General features: G+C 38.8%; 1 protein-coding gene across 5 annotated transcripts in view; it reads left to right on the top strand.

Moving 5' to 3' along the window:
* Positions 1 to 19,211, top strand: part of trim9 (tripartite motif containing 9) — a 75,169-nt gene that overhangs the window by 44,313 nt on the left and 11,645 nt on the right. For 2 of the 5 annotated variants that reach the window (XM_080202676.1, XM_080202679.1), the window contains exons 6-8: positions 1,525 to 1,682; positions 3,380 to 3,518; positions 3,992 to 4,015. In XM_080202676.1, coding sequence (XP_080058802.1) covers positions 1,525 to 1,682; positions 3,380 to 3,518; positions 3,992 to 4,015 — 321 coding nt within the window. The remainder of the gene's footprint in view (positions 1 to 1,524; positions 1,683 to 3,379; positions 3,519 to 3,991; positions 4,016 to 19,211) is intronic. The other 3 variants (XM_080202677.1, XM_080202680.1, XM_080202678.1) reach the window with 3 other exon arrangements.

Raw genomic sequence — 19,211 nt, 5'->3', positions numbered from 1 at the left:
AACCAAGTTTCCATTCACAGCAGTGGGACCAGAGAGTCCCAGCTGCATATGAGGTTGGAGAATCCCAGCCTTTTTCAAGATGGGGTGGCCTGATAAAAATAGAAAAAAGGAACACTCCCGGGCCCCCATCACTGAACTCCCTTCACTGCCCCATTCTCCACAAAACACACAACCTTGGAAACTCTCAGCACTTCTCCCACACCTCCCCCCACCCCCCAGCTGTTCCCACTCCCTGAAAACAGGAGTGGAAAATCGTTCAGTTTTGTTCTTTCTTGAATTGCCTTTTTATCATATGTACAATTCATAAAATCCATACAAAAGTACAAAAATAGTTAAATAAAACTGATTTTATTTTGACCCCTCCAAGCACACATTTTCAGTACCTTCTTTCCTAAATATAAATTTAAAATTACTGTTAAGAGGATCATTCGGAATTACATAACAAGTTATCAAAAGAGGGAGCTAGCAATGAGAGATGGCACTGTCTCTGTTTGGGGTCATTGTGAATTCTGTGCTGATACTTAGTAAGCACATGTGTCTGCCACAATTTCATTCTGAACTATTAGAGTTCAAAATCTCCAAATAAATCTGTATTAAAAATTGAAAGCTATTAATAAACAGGATATGCTTGCTGTAATGAAAACTGCATCTGAAATTTGAAACAGTTAATGAATGGCATTGTTTGGGCTCTGTTCTATATACAGAATATTTTAAATAAATTATATGGCAGCTAACTTAGAGAGTGTTAGATTTGGGCTAACTAAATTAGGTTTGGATTAAATTTTCAAAATAAATCCAGAGAAACAGTTCAATTCCCAAATTAAAAGGTCTTTTGTAGACCTTTCTACAGTAACCATGTGTTATTCTTTCAAAAGATCTATAATTCACTGGTTCCCCAAAGTGTGAGTTAAGTCTGTCTTGCTGATAACTGCAAAATATAATTGGAATGTCTTGCTACCTCTTGCAGTTTAAAAAAATGAACCATTGTTTTAAATGAAATTTGAATGCAGAGCCTCCAGAGGGTAATATTTTCTGGCTATGATATTTTTATTTTCACTGGTATGGCATATGGAACAGTGGGAATAATGCCCATAGAAATGAAATTAATGCAGTGGTTGATCTCTAACTTACAGTCCCAAGTATAGGTTTTCAAAATCGAATATTAGGAGTTTTATGATGATGAGTTCTAACTTTTTGCAGTGGCTTTGAGTTTGTACAAGAAATGACCAAATGACTAGTATAGAAAGCTTAGCCAGACGTCCAAAGAAAAACAGTAGTTCTGCCTAGATTGTTGTTTGTAGACCCTTCCAAGCACACATTGACATTTGTAATACATTGTACCAGATATTACCGAGTCTGCAAAAAGTAGCGTAACCATCAATGCTTGATCTTCTTCTCTGACTCCTGCAATTCTAACTTGAGCTTAAATATAGCCTAATAGTCATCTGGCTAAACACAGTTGTCAAGTTGAGAATAGTTTTTCATAGTCTTCCAGAAGCAGCAGTCACACTCATTTCTGCTTAGTTCCCTCCCCAGTGCCATCAGCTCCAATCCTGCAACTGGAGGAATGCTGTACTCGCAATAACAGTGCTACGTTATCCTGGAAACAGCCACCTCTCTCATTAGTTCAAGCAGAAGGTTACATTCTGGAATTAGATGATGGCAATGGAGGCCAGTTTAGAGTAAGTATTTGAGATGCAATTATGAATGAAAATAATTGATAACCAAAGTGTTTCCCAGACCTACTGTGTGCAGAGGAGTTGTATTTGCAATTAATGTTGCATCTTTCAATTTTATGCCCTCGGCGTTATAAAGTCAGGTAGGTTGAGGCTTTTTGCTAATGGTTATCTGGAGCTAAAGCCTAGCAAAGCATTTTGATTGGTAATCATTGGATTCTAGAAAATAACCCAATAGATGTAATATATGTAATGAGTAGCTTTTTATGATGAACAGCAACACCAAACCAGTGCTGCGTTTTTTTAAACTAGCATTAAGCATGTAGAGCCAGAAAAAAGAGATATTCTGAGAATATAATACCTGCTAAGAAAGCTGCCTTTTACAAAGATGGTGATGAGCACAATCTTATAACCTCATCCTGCCTGTCATAAGATGAGGTGATACAATCAGATGAGAGAAAAAATCAGAAACAGATCCAGTTCCTTGCACCCCCGCCCCCCCAGTCATACTGGCCTGGTTTTGCCAGAGAAATCAGCCCCATGGCCAGAAGGTTAAATAACTGAATTTACACTTTGCTACTTCACAATGCTAAAAATAAATTTGAATTATTCAAATTAGGCAAGATTAAGGATGGAATTCTTCCATATCACCCATTAAGGGTGGGAACGGAGAATCTAGCGGGAGCTAAATTCAGGTAAATTCATCTCCTTTCCTCACTGGTGCTGAACTGTGCTGTGGGACTAATGCAGCCATTGCAACAACGGTCCAAAGTTCGACCAGGGGTAGTGCATGAGGCGGGGATAGAGTGTCCTGATGAAGACCTGGGGGGGGGCAAGGGCTCTCAATGGCAGACAGACAGGCAAAGAGGGGATGAACAGGATGATTAATGGAAGGCGGAGGGAAGCCAACAAGCCTATGTGAGAAGCTGACAAACAATGGTTTAAAGGGATGCACATTTTTTTACTGGAAGAGGACACACAAAGACTCCAGCTGTGGTGGATAGAGATCCAAGTGGGGCCTGAGCGCCTCTCAGTTGATGGGCTTATGGTGAAGGTGATTGAATCAAGGAACAGACTTCATTTTCAGGCTGCTAGCTTTTTTCCTGAGTTGCTGACATCCTGCAGTCTGGGGATGACAGCTGGATTGGAGAGAGTGATATAAGTGTGCTAGAATGGTTGTTTAAAAATGGTGACAGGACCTTTGAACCTGGTGGACAAATCAGCTGCCAGCTCACAAGGAGAGTTGGAGGGGAACTTGCCTGCGCATAACCAATAAGGTTCAAAGCACAGAATCCCCTGCAGATCCTGCCATTCTGGCAAGTAGGGCAGACAGTGCCGGAGCTGCCTACTGCTGTATTTAGTCTCAAAATGGCAGAATTCAATCATATTTCTCACTCCACATACTTCATTAAATCAAGTGCAAGCTTCAAACAAATAAGTTCTTGTTTGATCTTTCCATTTTCTGATGCATACCATAGGGATGCTTTGCAAGCCATTTCATGGCTTAAAATGCAGATTGTATTATTGCAATTTTATCTTTTTATTCCATAACTGCAAATAACATGCAAAGTTACATGCCAATTGAAGAGACATCAGTTATATTTTGTTGGACCCGAAAAGAAGACCTGCACAATAGCTAAATCAATTTCCTTTGTACACCAGTCCCTCTGAATTATTTTACTGTTTCTGATTTTCATGAACAGGAGGTATACGTAGGCAAAGAAACCATGTGCACTGTTGATGGGCTACATTTCAACAGCACTTATAGTTCCCGAGTGAAAGCTTTCAACAAGTCGGGAGTGGGTCCTTATAGCAAGACGCTTGTCCTACAAACTTCAGAGGGTGAGGTTTCATCACCGATACTTTAAGAATGTCTAAGCTGTTATTTTTTCGTAGATGTATGCACTCTAAAATAATAAGGCAGATGTGTTTTAAAAAGAATGTCAAGTATTAAATCAGTCCTGTAAAGTAGCTCATCTCTGCGAAATATAGGTTGTGATAAATTGCCATACTCGGTATCCTAAGTAAACATGGATTGTATACTATAGAGAGTTAATGCCTTGCGTTTGAGGAAAGCTAACCTTTCAGTCATTTCTGAAAAGCTTTTTGTTTTGATTATGTATGCAAATGTTAAATATTTTTAAGCTGAACTGTGTGGTGAAACCTTTTGTATATTGTATTTTGTACTATGGCACATTACTCTACAGTATCTTTCTTTTAAAACAACTGTAATAACTAATTGTATTAGTGCGGTGCATTTGATTTGCCAAGCATTGGAAGGTTTTTTCTAAAGAAATCCCTGTTATATTTTACAGATATCACCTGTCCATACAATCAGTGTAAGTTAGCCACTATTCTAAATGTCTTGCTTCAGTGGCCTGGTCACTGCTTCTTTGTTTGTTTGTCTGCTATTGAATTGTAATATTGCAGGAATGAAATGTGAAAAGGGCATAGGAATATTGTTAATCGAACATATTTGGTGAATTAGAAAAATAAACTACTTGTGTAATTCAAAGATTGTACTTCTTTGGAGCTCACAAATGCATAGAAATCTTAATGTGTGTTGTATTCCTCTACCACCAAGTTTTTGGATTACAGCTAAGCATTTTGTAGGCTTTTTGTGACCAAACACTGCAGAAAGGTGGAAATATCCTAAGTGATCTTAATGGCAGATTAAGAATACGTGTACCAAATTTTATACAGTAAGTGTGTAAGCCAAGTTTTTAAATTCTGGAAGAACAGCTGAATTTTGTGTTTTGTTTTAATAATTAAAAGTAAGGTGGGGATGAAGTTATTACAGTCTGAACGAACCAGTTTATTGGAAGTATTTGTGGGAGTATCCCCAGATGGTTCAGTGGATGTTACTGCCTTGAAGAACTTCAAAGTTGACTGATCTATGCTGAGCTGGTTAATTGCAGTCAGTGGCTCCATTATCTCCTGATTAAAGAATGGAAGATTGATTCCACTTTTGATTGCAGTCCAGCAATGCTTACTGGACTACAGGCAAGTGCTCATGTGGGTATCAATTAAGGAAAGAATTGGATTTCCAAATGATACCCTAGCAATTAAATTGCTGGCTAATGCTCTGTTTAAATATGTTCGCAAATATCCATAAGCATATATCCCAAAGGAAGAATTGGATTTACACAGTGTCTTAACGTATTCAAAAAACTGCCAGTGTTTATAATGTGATGAAGAATTTTTGAAATGTGGGGCAAATTCTCCCAAGCCCCCACTGATGTTTTTGATGGTGGGCATGGCAGGAGACCCAGAAATCGGTTTTATGCCTGTGTGAATTCCAGCAGGACCTTTTTACTGTTCACCATGGCGAGCCAATAAACCTGTCAGTCAGGCATTTGCATCCCTGTCCTACAATGCCAGATTGTCTGTGATGCTGGTGGGAAAACACGCCAGCATGAAATAGATTTGGAACAATTTAGTGTGTAGATGTTGGGACTCACCTGACCACAATGCCTGAGGCTGCCTCCAGAGTTCAGGATGGAGTCAAACTGGAACCGTGAAATACTGCAAAGGGCTTGGGGGGGGGGGGGGGGGGGGGGGGGGTGGAGAGAGTGTTGCAGGTGCCCTGAAAGGGTCCATCTTCCAGGCTCAATGTTCCTGGACGTTCATCTTCCTTGGCAAGAGATCCAACTTCCAGTCTCGGATAGCTCCCAGAGATTCATCTTCATTTTCAGGTTGTCCTTCAATTGTGGGTCAGTGATGTTGGGTGCCTTTTCAATATGACACCCAAATACAATGCAGATTACATGCCATCCACACCTGTCGTACTACTGAATATGGCGTGAAACAGCCGAGTACATAATTAGTGACGGTGGGGCCAGAAGATTTGGCATGTTTTCTGCTGGCCTCTGTAATTGTAAACGTTCCACATTCCTGCCCCCACCATGGCACTTTGTCTCAAAATGGGAGAATTCTGCCCACAATGCCTGTTTGTTGTGTAGGCCAATTTGATTTAATGTCCACGAGAGAGGAGGGAAGAAAATATTAAACACAAACCTTTCTTGCAGAGTGTGAAATACAATGAAAAGAAGTCCATGCCAATCCGTTTTACCGTATTTGTGTCAAAATTGTTAATGTTCTTATTTGCACAAAGCATGAACTGTACTAACACCTGTTGAAATTAGAAATAAAAATTGATTAAATCTATTGTTCAGGACAAAATGAATCGCAGTTTCCAGAAACTTCGCGATATAAAACTAATATGGTAATGTTACCTCTGGAACTAAATTGCAATCAAAACTTCAATCCTGACTTTTATGGGCTCATACCTTTGTGTGAGAACCAAACAGAAGTTTTTATAGATCATTCAGCAGTGAGTTTGAGCAAAGGATTGCTGCTAAGGCATTTGTAACTGAACCTGATGACCAACCATTCCTGGGAGCTATGGTGGGAAATGACTATCCATAGCAGCTTTTGGGGTGTTCTCTCATGTTCTATATGAACTTTGAATTGGCCAGTCTCTACGTGATCAAGTTGCAAACGTTATTCTGGCCACAGAGCAGCGAGACACCAGGATGATCCTGAAAGATTTCCAAAGTGAATTGGCTGTCATCACGGAGCCTCTGAGTAGACGTTTCAAGTCAATAACCTTTCAAACTGAAACAACTTTGTTTCTTTCTGCGCACATGGCTCTCGAACCTGCTGAGTATTTCCAGAATTTTGTATTTTAAGATTTCTAGTGTCTGCAGTATTTTACTTTTGTGTAGAACTTCAGTTCATTGTGGTCGATATTTTTCACTGGAAATTGTTAATTTTATAAGGAGTTAGCATGACAAGAGGGTGTTGTGTACGCTTGATTTTCAGAAAAAAAATCTTTTCACAAATGTTTCAGTAATTTAGACTTATTTTTGTGTTGCACTTATGCAGGACATTATCTCTTAAACGTTTGAACTTGCTCTGAATGTATTTGAAGTAAAATGACAGTTGGGAGCACTTCTTTTGCCTACATGCAGCGCAAGATCTAAGGGAATAGCCAATTCACCTTGTTTAGGTGATTATGGCAAAATGTTGGAAATCCAAGATTGTTTTTCATTTGAGTAGTGCATGTTATTTTTAATGGAACAGCTCTATGCTTCAACAATGTTGGAATGGTTTTGCATTCAGTTTCAGCCTAAACTATAGGAAAGTTTTCTGCTGCAAGCTGGCTCGTTTTTTTTCATCTAGTTACTGCAAATCTTGCCAGTTGAGTGAGTTGTCTTTGCAGTTCAGTTGATTTAATAAACCATAGTTTTTGCTTCTGTTCAGGGGGATAATTAATACAGATTATGGAAAATTTGACCAGCTGGTAAAATTAAAATTTTGGATGCTGCTAATGGGGAAAAATTCTATTTTAGTTTTTATAATGCAAGCTGATTATTTGTTTTCCTTGTCCAATGTTGTGGGAAATAACCTTATTACTAGTCCAATCTGGAGTGGGGGGAAAAAAACCCACAGAAACTGGTATCAAAATTACTAAGTATTTAATTCCACTGCAGAACAATAATAAGTGACAGATAAATAATACTGACAACTGTAGAGTTCTGTTCAGAGTGGAGGTTGACAGGCCATTGTCCTGGAGGAGAGTCCATGGGTGTCTACCAAAGTTTTTCCCTCTTGCCAAAATCCAACCTTTTATCATTTTTTTTGGCAGCAGACAATGGTTTGAGGTTAACTGACGGAACACCCATTTAAACAACAGGTTGGGCTCTTTTCATCACACTCAAATTGTGATGGCCATGCTAAATTTTACTAAACCGGTACTGTACCATGCGATTGTTTCAAAACTATTGTTAAATATCAGTCCTGACTTTACCACAGTAGGGAGAAAGAGAAAATGCCAGGTAGAAATAAAGTCCGAAGAATCCCAATACAGACAAGCAAAGTAATGCTACAGTGCAAATCTTGGGTGGGGTGGTTATGAGAAAAGGTGCTTATTTTGCAGGTTAGGCCACCTTCCTTAGAGGCCCACTATTCTTGACAACAGATCATAAGAACATAAGAAGTAGGAGCAGGAGTAGGCCATCTAGCCCTTCGAGCCTGCCCCGCCATTCAATAAGATCATGGCTGATCTGAAGTGGCTCAGTTCCACTTTCCCGCTTTCTCCCCATAACCCTTAATTGCCTTGCCTACCAAAAACCTATCTACCTGTGTCTTAAATATATTTAGCGAGGTAGCCTCCACCACTTCAACGGGCAGAGAATTCCAGAGATTCACCACCCTTTGAGTGAAGAAGTTCCTCCTCAACTCCGTTCTAAACTGTCGCCCCCTCATCTTGAGGCTGTGCCCTCTAGTCCTGCTGTCCTTTCTGAGCAGGAAGAATCTCTCTACCTCTACCTTATCCATCCCTTTCATTATCTTATACGTCTCTATAAGATCCCCCCTCATCCTTCTAAACTCCAACGAGTACAGACCCAGTCTATATAGTCTCTCTTCATAGTCAAAATAGTAACCAAGCACGCACTACCTGCAGAACTCAAACATGCATAAGAAGGCAGCGTATTTTTGAATAATCTACTAAAGTACTCTGGGTGGCACGGTGGCACAGTTGTTAGCACTGCTGCCTCAGTGCCAAGGACCAGGGTTCAATCCCTGGCTTGGGTCACTGCGTCTTTATGGAGTTTGCACATTCTCCATGTCTGCCTGGGTTTCCTCCCCCACTCCAAAGATGTGCAGGTTAGGGTAATTGGCCATGGTAAATTGCCTCTTAGTGTGAGGGGGACTAACAAGGAGGTTACATGGGATTACGGGGATGGGGCCTGGTGGGATTGTTGTTGGTGCAGTCTCAACGAGCCAAGTGGCCTCCTTATTGTAGGGATTCTCTTCTATGATTCTGAGACAAACCAACGTAAATAGTGCGAGCAAAATACTGCAGTTGCTAGAAACCTGAAATAAAAACAGAAACACTCAAAAAAAAAACTCAGCAGGTCTGGCAGCATCTGTTCTGATGAAAGGAGCATTGACCAGAAATGTTCTTACTCCACAGATGCTGTCAGGCTCACTGTGCAATTCCAGCACTTGCTGGTTTAATGCCATATATTGGTTTATTGCATAGGTGGCTTCAGACCACATACCAACTGCTGTCTATCTCTGAGGGCAAATAAATGCCCGTTTTACCATTATAGGGTATTTGAATCAAGAATGGAGTTTCTCTCAACATTAGGTGGTGAAAAATGAAAATACAAAAATGCTCGAATGTAGTGCAATCTGGCCATAATCTATGCCCCAAAATGAAGGGATCAGAACATCATAACTCATGTTGGGATTTTCCAGCCTTTCTTGAAAATAGATTCTGAAGTCTTTGCCTACATTGTGGTACAATACCGTAGTTTTTAGTTTTTCTTTAATATTAATGAAAGGAAAAATGCAGTCCTGCTGATGGTGATTGCCCACAATGAGCTCCCCAGTGAGCAATGTAAATGATCTTTGATTTCAATGGGACAAGATCCAGCTTGTAACCAATGGCGAGCTGCCGGAGACCCACTGTGGAGGGGGCTAAAAGATTCTGTTTATTTTGTTTGAATGCTGCCACGCTCCTCTTTAAGAGAAATAGTGCTTCTCTTGAAGGTGGGGGTGCAGAAGTTGGCAGAGTTGCCTTCAGTTGGCGGATGGGCCTACTGCAATGCACATTAAATTCCATGCATTGTCTTTGGAGTGTGACTTTTTACAAAGGATCCCTTGTGCGTTCTCAGGGGCTTTGCAATGTAGTATTTCGACAGTGTGCTCTCCAGTGCTCCCTCCAGCCAATACTTGTCTCAAATATTATTGGTTAAATGGTTTACCTGTTCGTTATCACATTGCTATTTGTGGGATGTTTATGAATGAAATTGACTACTGCCTTTACACATTAAAACCACAATTAAATTTCAAAAGTACTTAAGTCTCAAAATACTTTCTAGTCAATTATTGAGTTTACAAAAGACAAAAGCGAAATTTTTTGAAACAAATTTCCCAAATTACCCGAATAGCCTGGATAAAAAGTACTGGGCAGTGCACTCAAAGGACTTTAGCTCCTGTAACATGGGCCATTTGAATCACCATGACTCTTCTCCATGGATAGTAGAGCAAGGACTGGCTGCAGATTTGTTTGCTGCTGCTACAGTGAGGCTGATTTGGCTACTGGATGAAGTGGTGGCTTCTGGAGTGATTAGGTGGATGATAACTGTGCGATCTAATGAAGGCTAGCTACAAGCTGGCTACATCTGGTTACTTTACTTTCTTTGGCTAGTGATGAGTGAAGACGGGCTGCAGTTTGGCTGGGGGCGATGGATTGTTGACTCCTGGTTACTAGCTGCTAAGCTGCCTGCAGGGTTGCAATCGTGAGTGGTTGTCTTGATCAGTTTGGTTTAGCTGGATTGAATGGCCTCCTTCTGCATGTTGGATAAACTCAAACCACTGGGGGAGCACTTTGTGTGCAGGTGTTAGGTGCATATAAAAATTGTTGTTTCCAAAACCATTTGAATTCACAAAATAGAACATATTTTCTGGAGAAGTCTGTCTTAATAGTCCATAGAGAAGAAATCTAAATTGTACGTATGTATACTGAATAGCTCTTTTAAAATTGCTGCACAATTGCCTGAGTTCAAATTCGAGACCGGGCATATGGTGAGTATTGCACATGGAAGGAACAGATGACTTTGGACCCGTAGTTTCAAAGCAGATACTTTGATTGGCATGGTACACATTATTATGCATTATGATTACAGATGTTAGAGAGCAAGCTATATGGATCTTGGCTTTTCGCTTGTCTAACAATTCCAATGTTTCCATTACCCTCTCTTCCAGTATGTATGTTCTTAAAAAAAACACTTGTTATTGGTCAGAGATGTTTGTGGACTGAGCCTTTGTCATTTTTAGGTATCATACAAATTTGATATGAGAAGTTAAATACTAACACTTTCATAAATATATTTTTTAAAAAAGCTTTATACTGACAAGATTTTTTGAAAACAGATTCTGAAGTCTTTGCCTACATTGTGGTACAATACCATAGTTCTTAGTTTTTCTTAAATATTAATGAAAGGAAAAATTAATAACATCTGGAAACTGAGCAAGACTGACAGTTTTGCTGTAGACTGTAGCGATACCATGCATGCTGGGCTACAGAAGGTTTTTGTTTAAACTCTGTTACCAAATATCATGAAATATTAATACTGATGTGAAGCAAACACCATGTATCCAGATTACTGCAACCAATGATTAAAATATAAATATTCCAGAACCTGGAAATAAAAGTCACATTAAAATCTTTAACTAAAAACGGCTTTAGCAAAATTAACCCCATGGTATTTTACAATACACACACAAAATTTTGTTTTGCATTGCATTAAGTTGGATTTTCAAATGGAATGATGATATGGAGTGCCAGAAAACAAGAGCCAAGATTGTAAATCCAACTGCCTAAAATGTGTCCTTAAGGGAAAGAGAATTTGCCAGTCATATCTGATTTATTGTATTACCACACTGTGGTTGACTCAATGCCCTCAGGGCAGCATGCAGTATATTTTTCAGGGCAGCTAGAGATAAGCTGCAAGTGCTGCCTGCCAAGCCACTCACATGCCGAGAACAGATTGTAACTAAGATACTATACACGTTTCTGATTTTCCCCCTAGTTTAAGAATGCAAAAATGTCTTGTAGTTTCCAATGTTTTTTGTAGGCTTGCATGGGAGTTTTCAAATGTCTTAGTTTGGTTGCCTGCACATATTTCACAGTGCTTGCAAAGTTGTGACCAAATATAAAATAGCATCCATAATATCACTCAATTAAAAGAATATCTGTAAAACAAATCATTCTAAAATATATCCCTAATGAGAGTAATCATTTATTTTTTGACATGTACTTTTAAAACTAAAACTGCATTTTAATGACACTTCTTTGGGTAAAACATTTATCTGTGATTAACTAAAATAATTAAACTATGGCATTGACTCTCATGCTGGTGTTAAGTGCAGAAGCTAAACATTAATGTGGGGGATATGGAAATGTAAACTTTGATTCTTGTAAAGATATTGACCGCTATCTTCAGGTGTTCATGCCAGTGGAATTCTGTGGTCCCGCCTGCTGCGCACCCCTGTCTGTATGTTTTGCAGCGATGTAAGGTGGTGTCAATGGAAAATCCTATTGACAACAATGGGACTAGAGTTGGTGGCAGAACAGGCACACCCACCACCTAAAAACATGCAGCTGGGAGGCTGGAGAATCCCGCCTGTTGTATTTTGAATTGTCACTATAATGCAAAGCTACAATTTTGCAGTATTCACTGAATAAACTGTTGTATATTTTCATTGCATCGCATTTGGATAAACTTTTAAGGAGTAGAATGAAAATATTTTGGATATTTTGAACCCGATTGCTCTGAGTATTCATGAGCAACTTATTATTGTGACTACTAAAATTGGCAACTGAATAACAGTTTACAGTCACTTTCTATATTTCATATTGCTGTTCTGAAACCTAGCTTTAGCTATTCAAGAACAGTGTTTATGTGCAATATGAGTTGTGCTCATGGTGTATGTTTGCTTTATGATGGTGTTTGCCTTATGGTTCGTTCTTCACAGTTGACTGTGTAACTACAAAGTTTGATGTGTTTGAGCTCCTTGCAGATAAAGAACTGGGAAATAAATTCTCAGGAAACTTGCACCAAGAAACCAAGTATGGATTTGCCTGTTTCTGCATCTAAAAGTGAATAATGCAAGATTGACTGCTTTTGTATGTTTGCAGTGCTATGGTGCATATGTTGGCATGTAACCATCAGGAAATTGAAAATATATTTGCAACCCATAAGTAAATCTGAAACAAATTTAAGAATGCAGTTCACTGGTCAAAAGAAATCATAGGAAACTGGTTTCAAACATGTAATAATGGATGTTCTTTACAGCAATGTCACAGTGTATTTCATTATAATATGTAAATCAATTTTTATAAACCATACAAAAGTGAGAAATTTATTCTTAAAGTGTAAAATCAATTATCTGGCAGTGTTGCTCCAGGAAATGTTCGCTGTCTTTACAGTCACCTTTTCTCAATACTTATCACATCTGATTGGCAACATGGAAGCCATTTGCTTCTTGCAGTATTCCATTTCTGAAGACCATTAGTGATTTGATTTGAATTTGAAGCTAACAATTTATCATGGATGAGTCGGGCCAACCTGTGATGCTCATCCAAAAACCTTGTAGTTGTGAACTCGTTGCAATGCTGATGACTATTACCATAATTTGACATTAATGTAGCTTCACAGTTTTCATGGAAAATATGATCTTTGAAGTTGGTGACAAATGGCTTAAAATCCCAGAGAACTGGATGAATAATCAACATTTGACTAATTTCTTGGTTTATAAAAATAACTTTCTTCCAAATCTGGCTGGATTGCTTGGGAAATTCAAAGAAAGAGACTATTAAAGGAACTTGAAGGCTACGTGTTGTCTATTTTCCTATATTTAGGGCAAATTCAGTGATAGATGTGTACTCGCAATTCAAAGCATCAGTATGGTTTTCATCTGTCCACCCATTCTTCCTTCCCTATAGAAACAAATGATTTGGGCAGGGAAAGGCAAGTGGTCCATCTAACCCACTTTTCTATTTTTTTTTAAACTAATGTTAATTAAAATTGATTTTGGTTATTCCGCCCCTGCTGGTTATTCTTTCTACAATTCTGTCACTTTGATGAAAAGTATTGCCAGCTTTACCTTGCTTTCCATTCTACAAATCCCATACATGCAACTTGCATAGATCTAATTTTTCAACACTTGTGAAAATATTATAAGCCTCTGTCCTTTGCCATCTTTCCCTTTGAGAGTAATGGACAGTTTTTTTTCTTATAAACCATTCCTTGGATCATGAATCAGTTATGGCTCTCAGCTAGATTGCTTCTTAAGAAATTTCTGAACCACAGAGACAATACTGCAAGAACAGGTTCAGCATGACCAGATTCTATTTCTTGACAATCTGCTGACATTAAATTGGTGGTGTTAATGACTTGTGCATTAGAAGTCCAAGATCTCTTCGGCTTGTGTTGCCATGTGTTACCATTTCTCTGTTCTCGATCTTATGACTTTCTCAATCTTGTGGCCATTGATCAAATCTGTTCAAATTCATTTTAAAATTTTCAACTTGGGTTAGTATCACAGGCCATTGCACCCAAAATTGTTCTCTTGCTTATTATTAATCCATGGCAGTTCCAACACGAACCACTGGGATTCCAGTGATAACTAGTTTCCATTTTTGCACCCGCGTGTACACATTTACATAGAACATAAGAAATAGGAGCAGGAGTAGGCCATCTAGCCCTTCGAGCCTGCCCCGCCATTCAATAAGATCATGGCTGATCTGTCGTGGCTCAGTTCCACATTCCCGCCCTCTCCCCATAACCCTTAATCCCCTCCCTTATCAAAAACCCATCAACCCGCGTCTTAAAAATATTTAGCGAGGCAGCCTCCACCACTTCAACGGGCAGAGAATTCCAGAGATTCACCACCCTTTGAGTGAAGAAGTTCCTCCTCAACTCCGTTCTAAACCGTCCCCCCTTTATCTTGAGGCTGTGCCCCCTCGTCCTACTATCCTTTCTGAGCGGGAAGAGTCTCTGCACCTCTATCCTATCCATCCCATTCATCATCTTATACGTCTCAATGAGATCTCCCCTCATTCTTCTAAACTCTAACGAGTACAAGCCTAGTTTATTCAGCCTCTCCTCATAGCTCAACCCCCTCAACTCCGGTATCAGCCTAGTAAACCTCCTCTGCACTCCCTCCAAGGCCAAAATATCCTTGCGTAAGTACGGCGCCCGAAACTGCACACAGTACTCCAGCTGCGGCCTCACCAATGCCCTATACAGCTGCAGCAAGACCTCCCTACTTTTATATTCAATCCCCCTCGCTATGAAGGCCAGCATCCCATTCGCCTTCCTGACCACCTGCTGCACCTGCAAGCTGGGTTTTTGCGACTCATGCACAAGGACCCCAAGGTCCCTCTGCACCGTCACCTGCTGCAGTTTTTTGCCACGTAAGTAATAATTTGTACAATGCTGTAACACTGTAAAACTTGCCTAGATGCTTCACAGGAATATTATCAAACAAAACTTTACACAGAGCTACATGAGATACAGACATGTGACTAAAAGTTTGAGGAGCATCTTGAAGAGGAAGAGAAGTTTAGAGAAGAAATTGCAATGCTTAGAGCTTAGGCAGCTGAAAACATAGCTTCTTGTAATGACGCAATGAAATTTGGGGATGTGCAAGGGGCCAAAATTATAGAATGTGACAACATTCTACCTGGAAGCAGGAAAATTTACAATTTCTTTAAAAAGTTGTGGAATCTGTAATTGGTTTTAAGAATATTTGAAAATTTGCATCAGTTGTAAAGTGATGAGTTAATTCTATTGGATAATAAGAAATACTTGGTCTATGTAACCTGATGACCCTTTACCTGAAAGCAATATCAACAGAAAGGAAATGTGGCCTTATCAATGAGATCTGTATCAGAGAGAACAGAAAAGATATCCTTACAAGAAGCTGTGTGTAACACGGTTAAGCAGGACAGAAAGCCAAAGACAGTATTAAAGCAAGGATTGTGAATTGAATAATATTACTGCCAAGTTTTGCCAGAACCTATCAGACAATTTAATGGAGCTTCTTAATATGTAGGATAAAGGAGTTTCTAGGGAATATGTGCCATCAAGACTATTGTGAGCCTGGTTAAGATGGTCCTGCAGGAGCATGCCATTTGCATGACCCCCCCCATCTCTGAGACATCGAATAGAACACAGCTGCCAGTGAAAATCACTCAAGGGCCAATCATGGGAGAGTGAAAGATCCGAAAATTCATTTGAGAATAACTCACTAAATTTAGTTTTGTTTATGATTTCTCCATGGGGATTGTAACAAGAAGCACAGAAACATTCCAGCCACAATTCAGTCCAACCAAGTTGTTTATCATCTATTCTATGGGAGTACTCTGTAATGTTATACACATGTTAATCAGATAAATTTAATGTAAAATTGGTTGATTTTAACATTGGGTGCAGAAAATAGTATTCAAATGTTTAGGATTAATAATTCTTATCTTCGGAAAAGAAGAAATAAGCAGTATTTCAAAATAACTCAATTATAAAATTGGACAGCAATATATCAACCACCATATTTTCAGAAACTGTATAGCACTTGTATATTGTAGGATTAGCCTGTCACAGAAGTGACCATTTAAAATTTCTGTTGTGAGGTTCTTTAATCTTTTTATAACCTGCAAATTGCAGTTCCTCAGTTGCCATAAGATTGTATCTAAAATCTGACTAAAACTTCAAAAACAAAAAGGTCATCTTAACATTGTCTAGTAACAAACTATGGAGTCAACTCCTGAAAAACAATCTTTGCTGTCATCTGAATCAATGTATTGATAGAAAATTTCTGTTCGGGCCACCTACAGACAGGATTCCTACTGCTGCTGTAAATTCAGGAAAGGATAAGTGTAATGTTCTGCTGTAAATTTAATCCGTGGGTGGATAGTGCTGATAATGGAGAGCAATCATTCAAACCTGCTATTAAGCTTGTCCAGATAACCCGCTGATTCTAAAAATTTGCACCTCATTAAAACTGTAATATTTTGTTCTTGCACTTGTGTGACTTTAAACCCGAAGAACTATCTGTATCCATACCAGTGTTGCAAATACTTTGGATGAATCATCCAGCGGATGGGGAGGGGAGAGAAAACATTTCATAATATTACTTTCACCATAATCTTTCTGTGGCTTGATACAAAATGTTTCTGTTGATGTTGCTCTTATTAAGCACCTTAAAATATTTAGCACATTAAGTGCACTATATAATGGATGGAAATAGGTCAATTTTTCATTAAGGTGAAATGTTAATACTGAGGAAGGACATAACCCTGCTCTTTCTCCTGTCAGCCACCTCTCTCTCTCTGAAGTACCACCTTTGTGCCATTTCAAGTTCCTGAATCAGTCCCATTAGCACTTATCCAAATGTGACGGATCTCATATTTTCAGTTTGTGTGCCTCAGAATTTTATGCTAATACTGGAATTTCTATCAATTGTTAACAGTTAGTGCATGTTACTCCATGTTATTTGTCAGTTTTATCGTCCATGGAAGGTCAAAATGTTACTGATTCTAAAGATTGGAAATAATCACAAAATCATTGTAATTGTTGCTGTAAGGGAATGTGATTTGCCTTCTCAAGTACAATGTCTTCTCATTCTTCATCTTGTCATAGTTGTAAACATAAATCCGCTGGGATAAGCCACAATTTTAAAAAAACAAACCTTGAAGGGGGCCATTGCTGCAGATGATTACATTGCTTACAGTATCCAGTAACTAAAATGATTATGAATGTAGCCATTTACAATATTTGATTATCAAACATACTCAATTTTACTGTTTTTAATATTCAGCTTTAATGTTAAATGTACATGCACCTTTTAGCAAAAGATTGTTCCCAGCAAATGTTACCATTCAGATGCAGGGCAGAGGGTTGTTAATTATATTTCCTTTTGAACATAATGGGAATATCGTTCACTTTCATGTATTCATTTTTTTTTGGTTGTGTCAATGAGGCAGATTCAGTTTTGTTTGCTATGCCTGCCTTTTAAAGTTGCACGGTCCATGGTCACATAAAGCCCTTACAAAAATAGTTGTTGGTTGATACCACTTTTCATCAGAAATTTCATATTACTTAAACATCCTGGGCACTCTTAACGCAGCATTTACACTGCTGGCAGGAACTCTGACTACAGTCCAAGGGGCCTTCTTCGTATGCTTGGATATGAAGAAGAACCCCTTGTATGGAGCTCCTTTCTCAAATCACACTTCGAGTTTAAATTTAGAAGATAATTTGGTGCAGAGATTTGCATTGATGTTGAAGTTATGCTGTAGCATATGCTAACTTCCATTTGATTTGGGCCACCTTTGATGATTTACTTTCAATGCCTAGGTTGTGTGCAGGAAAAATTTTTGACTTTTTTTAGATAATTACCACTGAACTGGCTTGTAATTTTGCCTTTGGGTAATGATTAGAAATTGATAGCAGTATGTAAGGTTGTGATTGCAATAATGGCTGGGATTTTCTGGCCTCAATATGGTGGGATCCACTGCATGGAATTCAGAATCTCAACCAAAAGCCCACTGATTTTCAGCAGAATCGGACAATCCTGGCAGCAGGCTAGGCTGGAAAATCCCTCCTTATGTCTTAATGTTTTCAAGGCAAGAAAAGTCACGTGTATCAGTAATATAACAATGAACTGAATCAACAGTGTTTTCTTTATGTATGTTTTGGTGAGGTTTTCTGAAATTGACTGAATACCTGATTGCATTCGAAAAGAAAATCTTGATTGTGCAATTGAAATGCTGTAATCTATGGGGCTATGGTCCAAGAATGAGAGAGTGCGTTTAGTTTGGCTCTATTTTAGCTAGTACGGATACTATGGACTACTGTGCTATAAACATCTGTGTCACATTGATTAGTACCTGATGTCATCTGCTTATTGAAGAAATGATAATGGCTGATTACACAAATGAACAACAATAAATAGCAATCACTTGCATCTTAATTGGTATTAGATTATTTTAACCCATTAAAATCATGAATACCTGCCTATCTAATTCTGTGTGACTTTTGCATTTGGCTATTTTTTAAGATCCACGTACAGTTGTTCAATTTTGTGACATAGGAACAGTCAGTTTAAGCTGTGCTACCAACTTGTTCAGATGCTTCCATTAATGTCATGTTGGCTGTGTAGAAAATGAGTTTGATCATCTAAAGTCTATGAATTTTACATTGATAAAAAGCCACTTTCTTTTGAAAACGCCTATCTTTGCCTTTCTTTATTCTTCAAATTTTAAAACTCTGGAAATTACACTTCAGCTCTGGCTGAGGCGACGTCGTAAAATTAATTCAATTTTAAGAATGGAACTAAATGACAGCAGCCCCACTGAGCGGTACAACAGAAAACATGTTGAAATAGAATGGTGAGGACTGTCAAAAGGGTGCAGAGATAACCAGGGAAAGAAAGATTTGGATATAATATTGAATAAAGATTTGAAAGGGAATGTAAGAACATGGAGCAGGAGTTGGCCATTCAGCCCTTCAAGCCTGTTCTGCCATTTAATAAAAAGATGGCTGATTTCCTACAACTACTCCACAATACTTGATACCCTTGGCACTCAAAAACTAGCAACCAGAATATAATCTGGGTGTTGAACATCCATATAGTATTTTGGGCTAAAGTTCCACCTTTTGAGTGGACATATTTCCTCCTCTTTTATTCTTAAGTGGCTGATCCCTTATTTTGAGAATGTGACTCCTCAGTTCTACACTTCTGAGGCAGAGGAAACATTCTCCCAGCATCTACCTACCTAGGGACTAAGGAGAAAAAGATTGTGGATAATTGGAGTTCAGCGGGAAGTGACAGTGAACTGGAAGTCAGGGGAGATATGACTAGAGAGAGACTAGTAAATGGAATCAGGGAAGGAGTGTTTCCAACACTTCCATTCCCTATCTTGACCTTTCTGACTCAATTTCTGGGATAGAC

This window comes from Carcharhinus amblyrhynchos, chromosome 14 (assembly GCF_965287045.1).
Source record: "Carcharhinus amblyrhynchos chromosome 14, sCarAmb.v2.hapA, whole genome shotgun sequence".
NCBI classification, from domain to species: Eukaryota; Metazoa; Chordata; class Chondrichthyes; order Carcharhiniformes; family Carcharhinidae; genus Carcharhinus; species Carcharhinus amblyrhynchos.
Note: the sequence above shows the minus strand (reverse complement) of the source record. Positions and strands in the feature narration are given on the sequence as shown.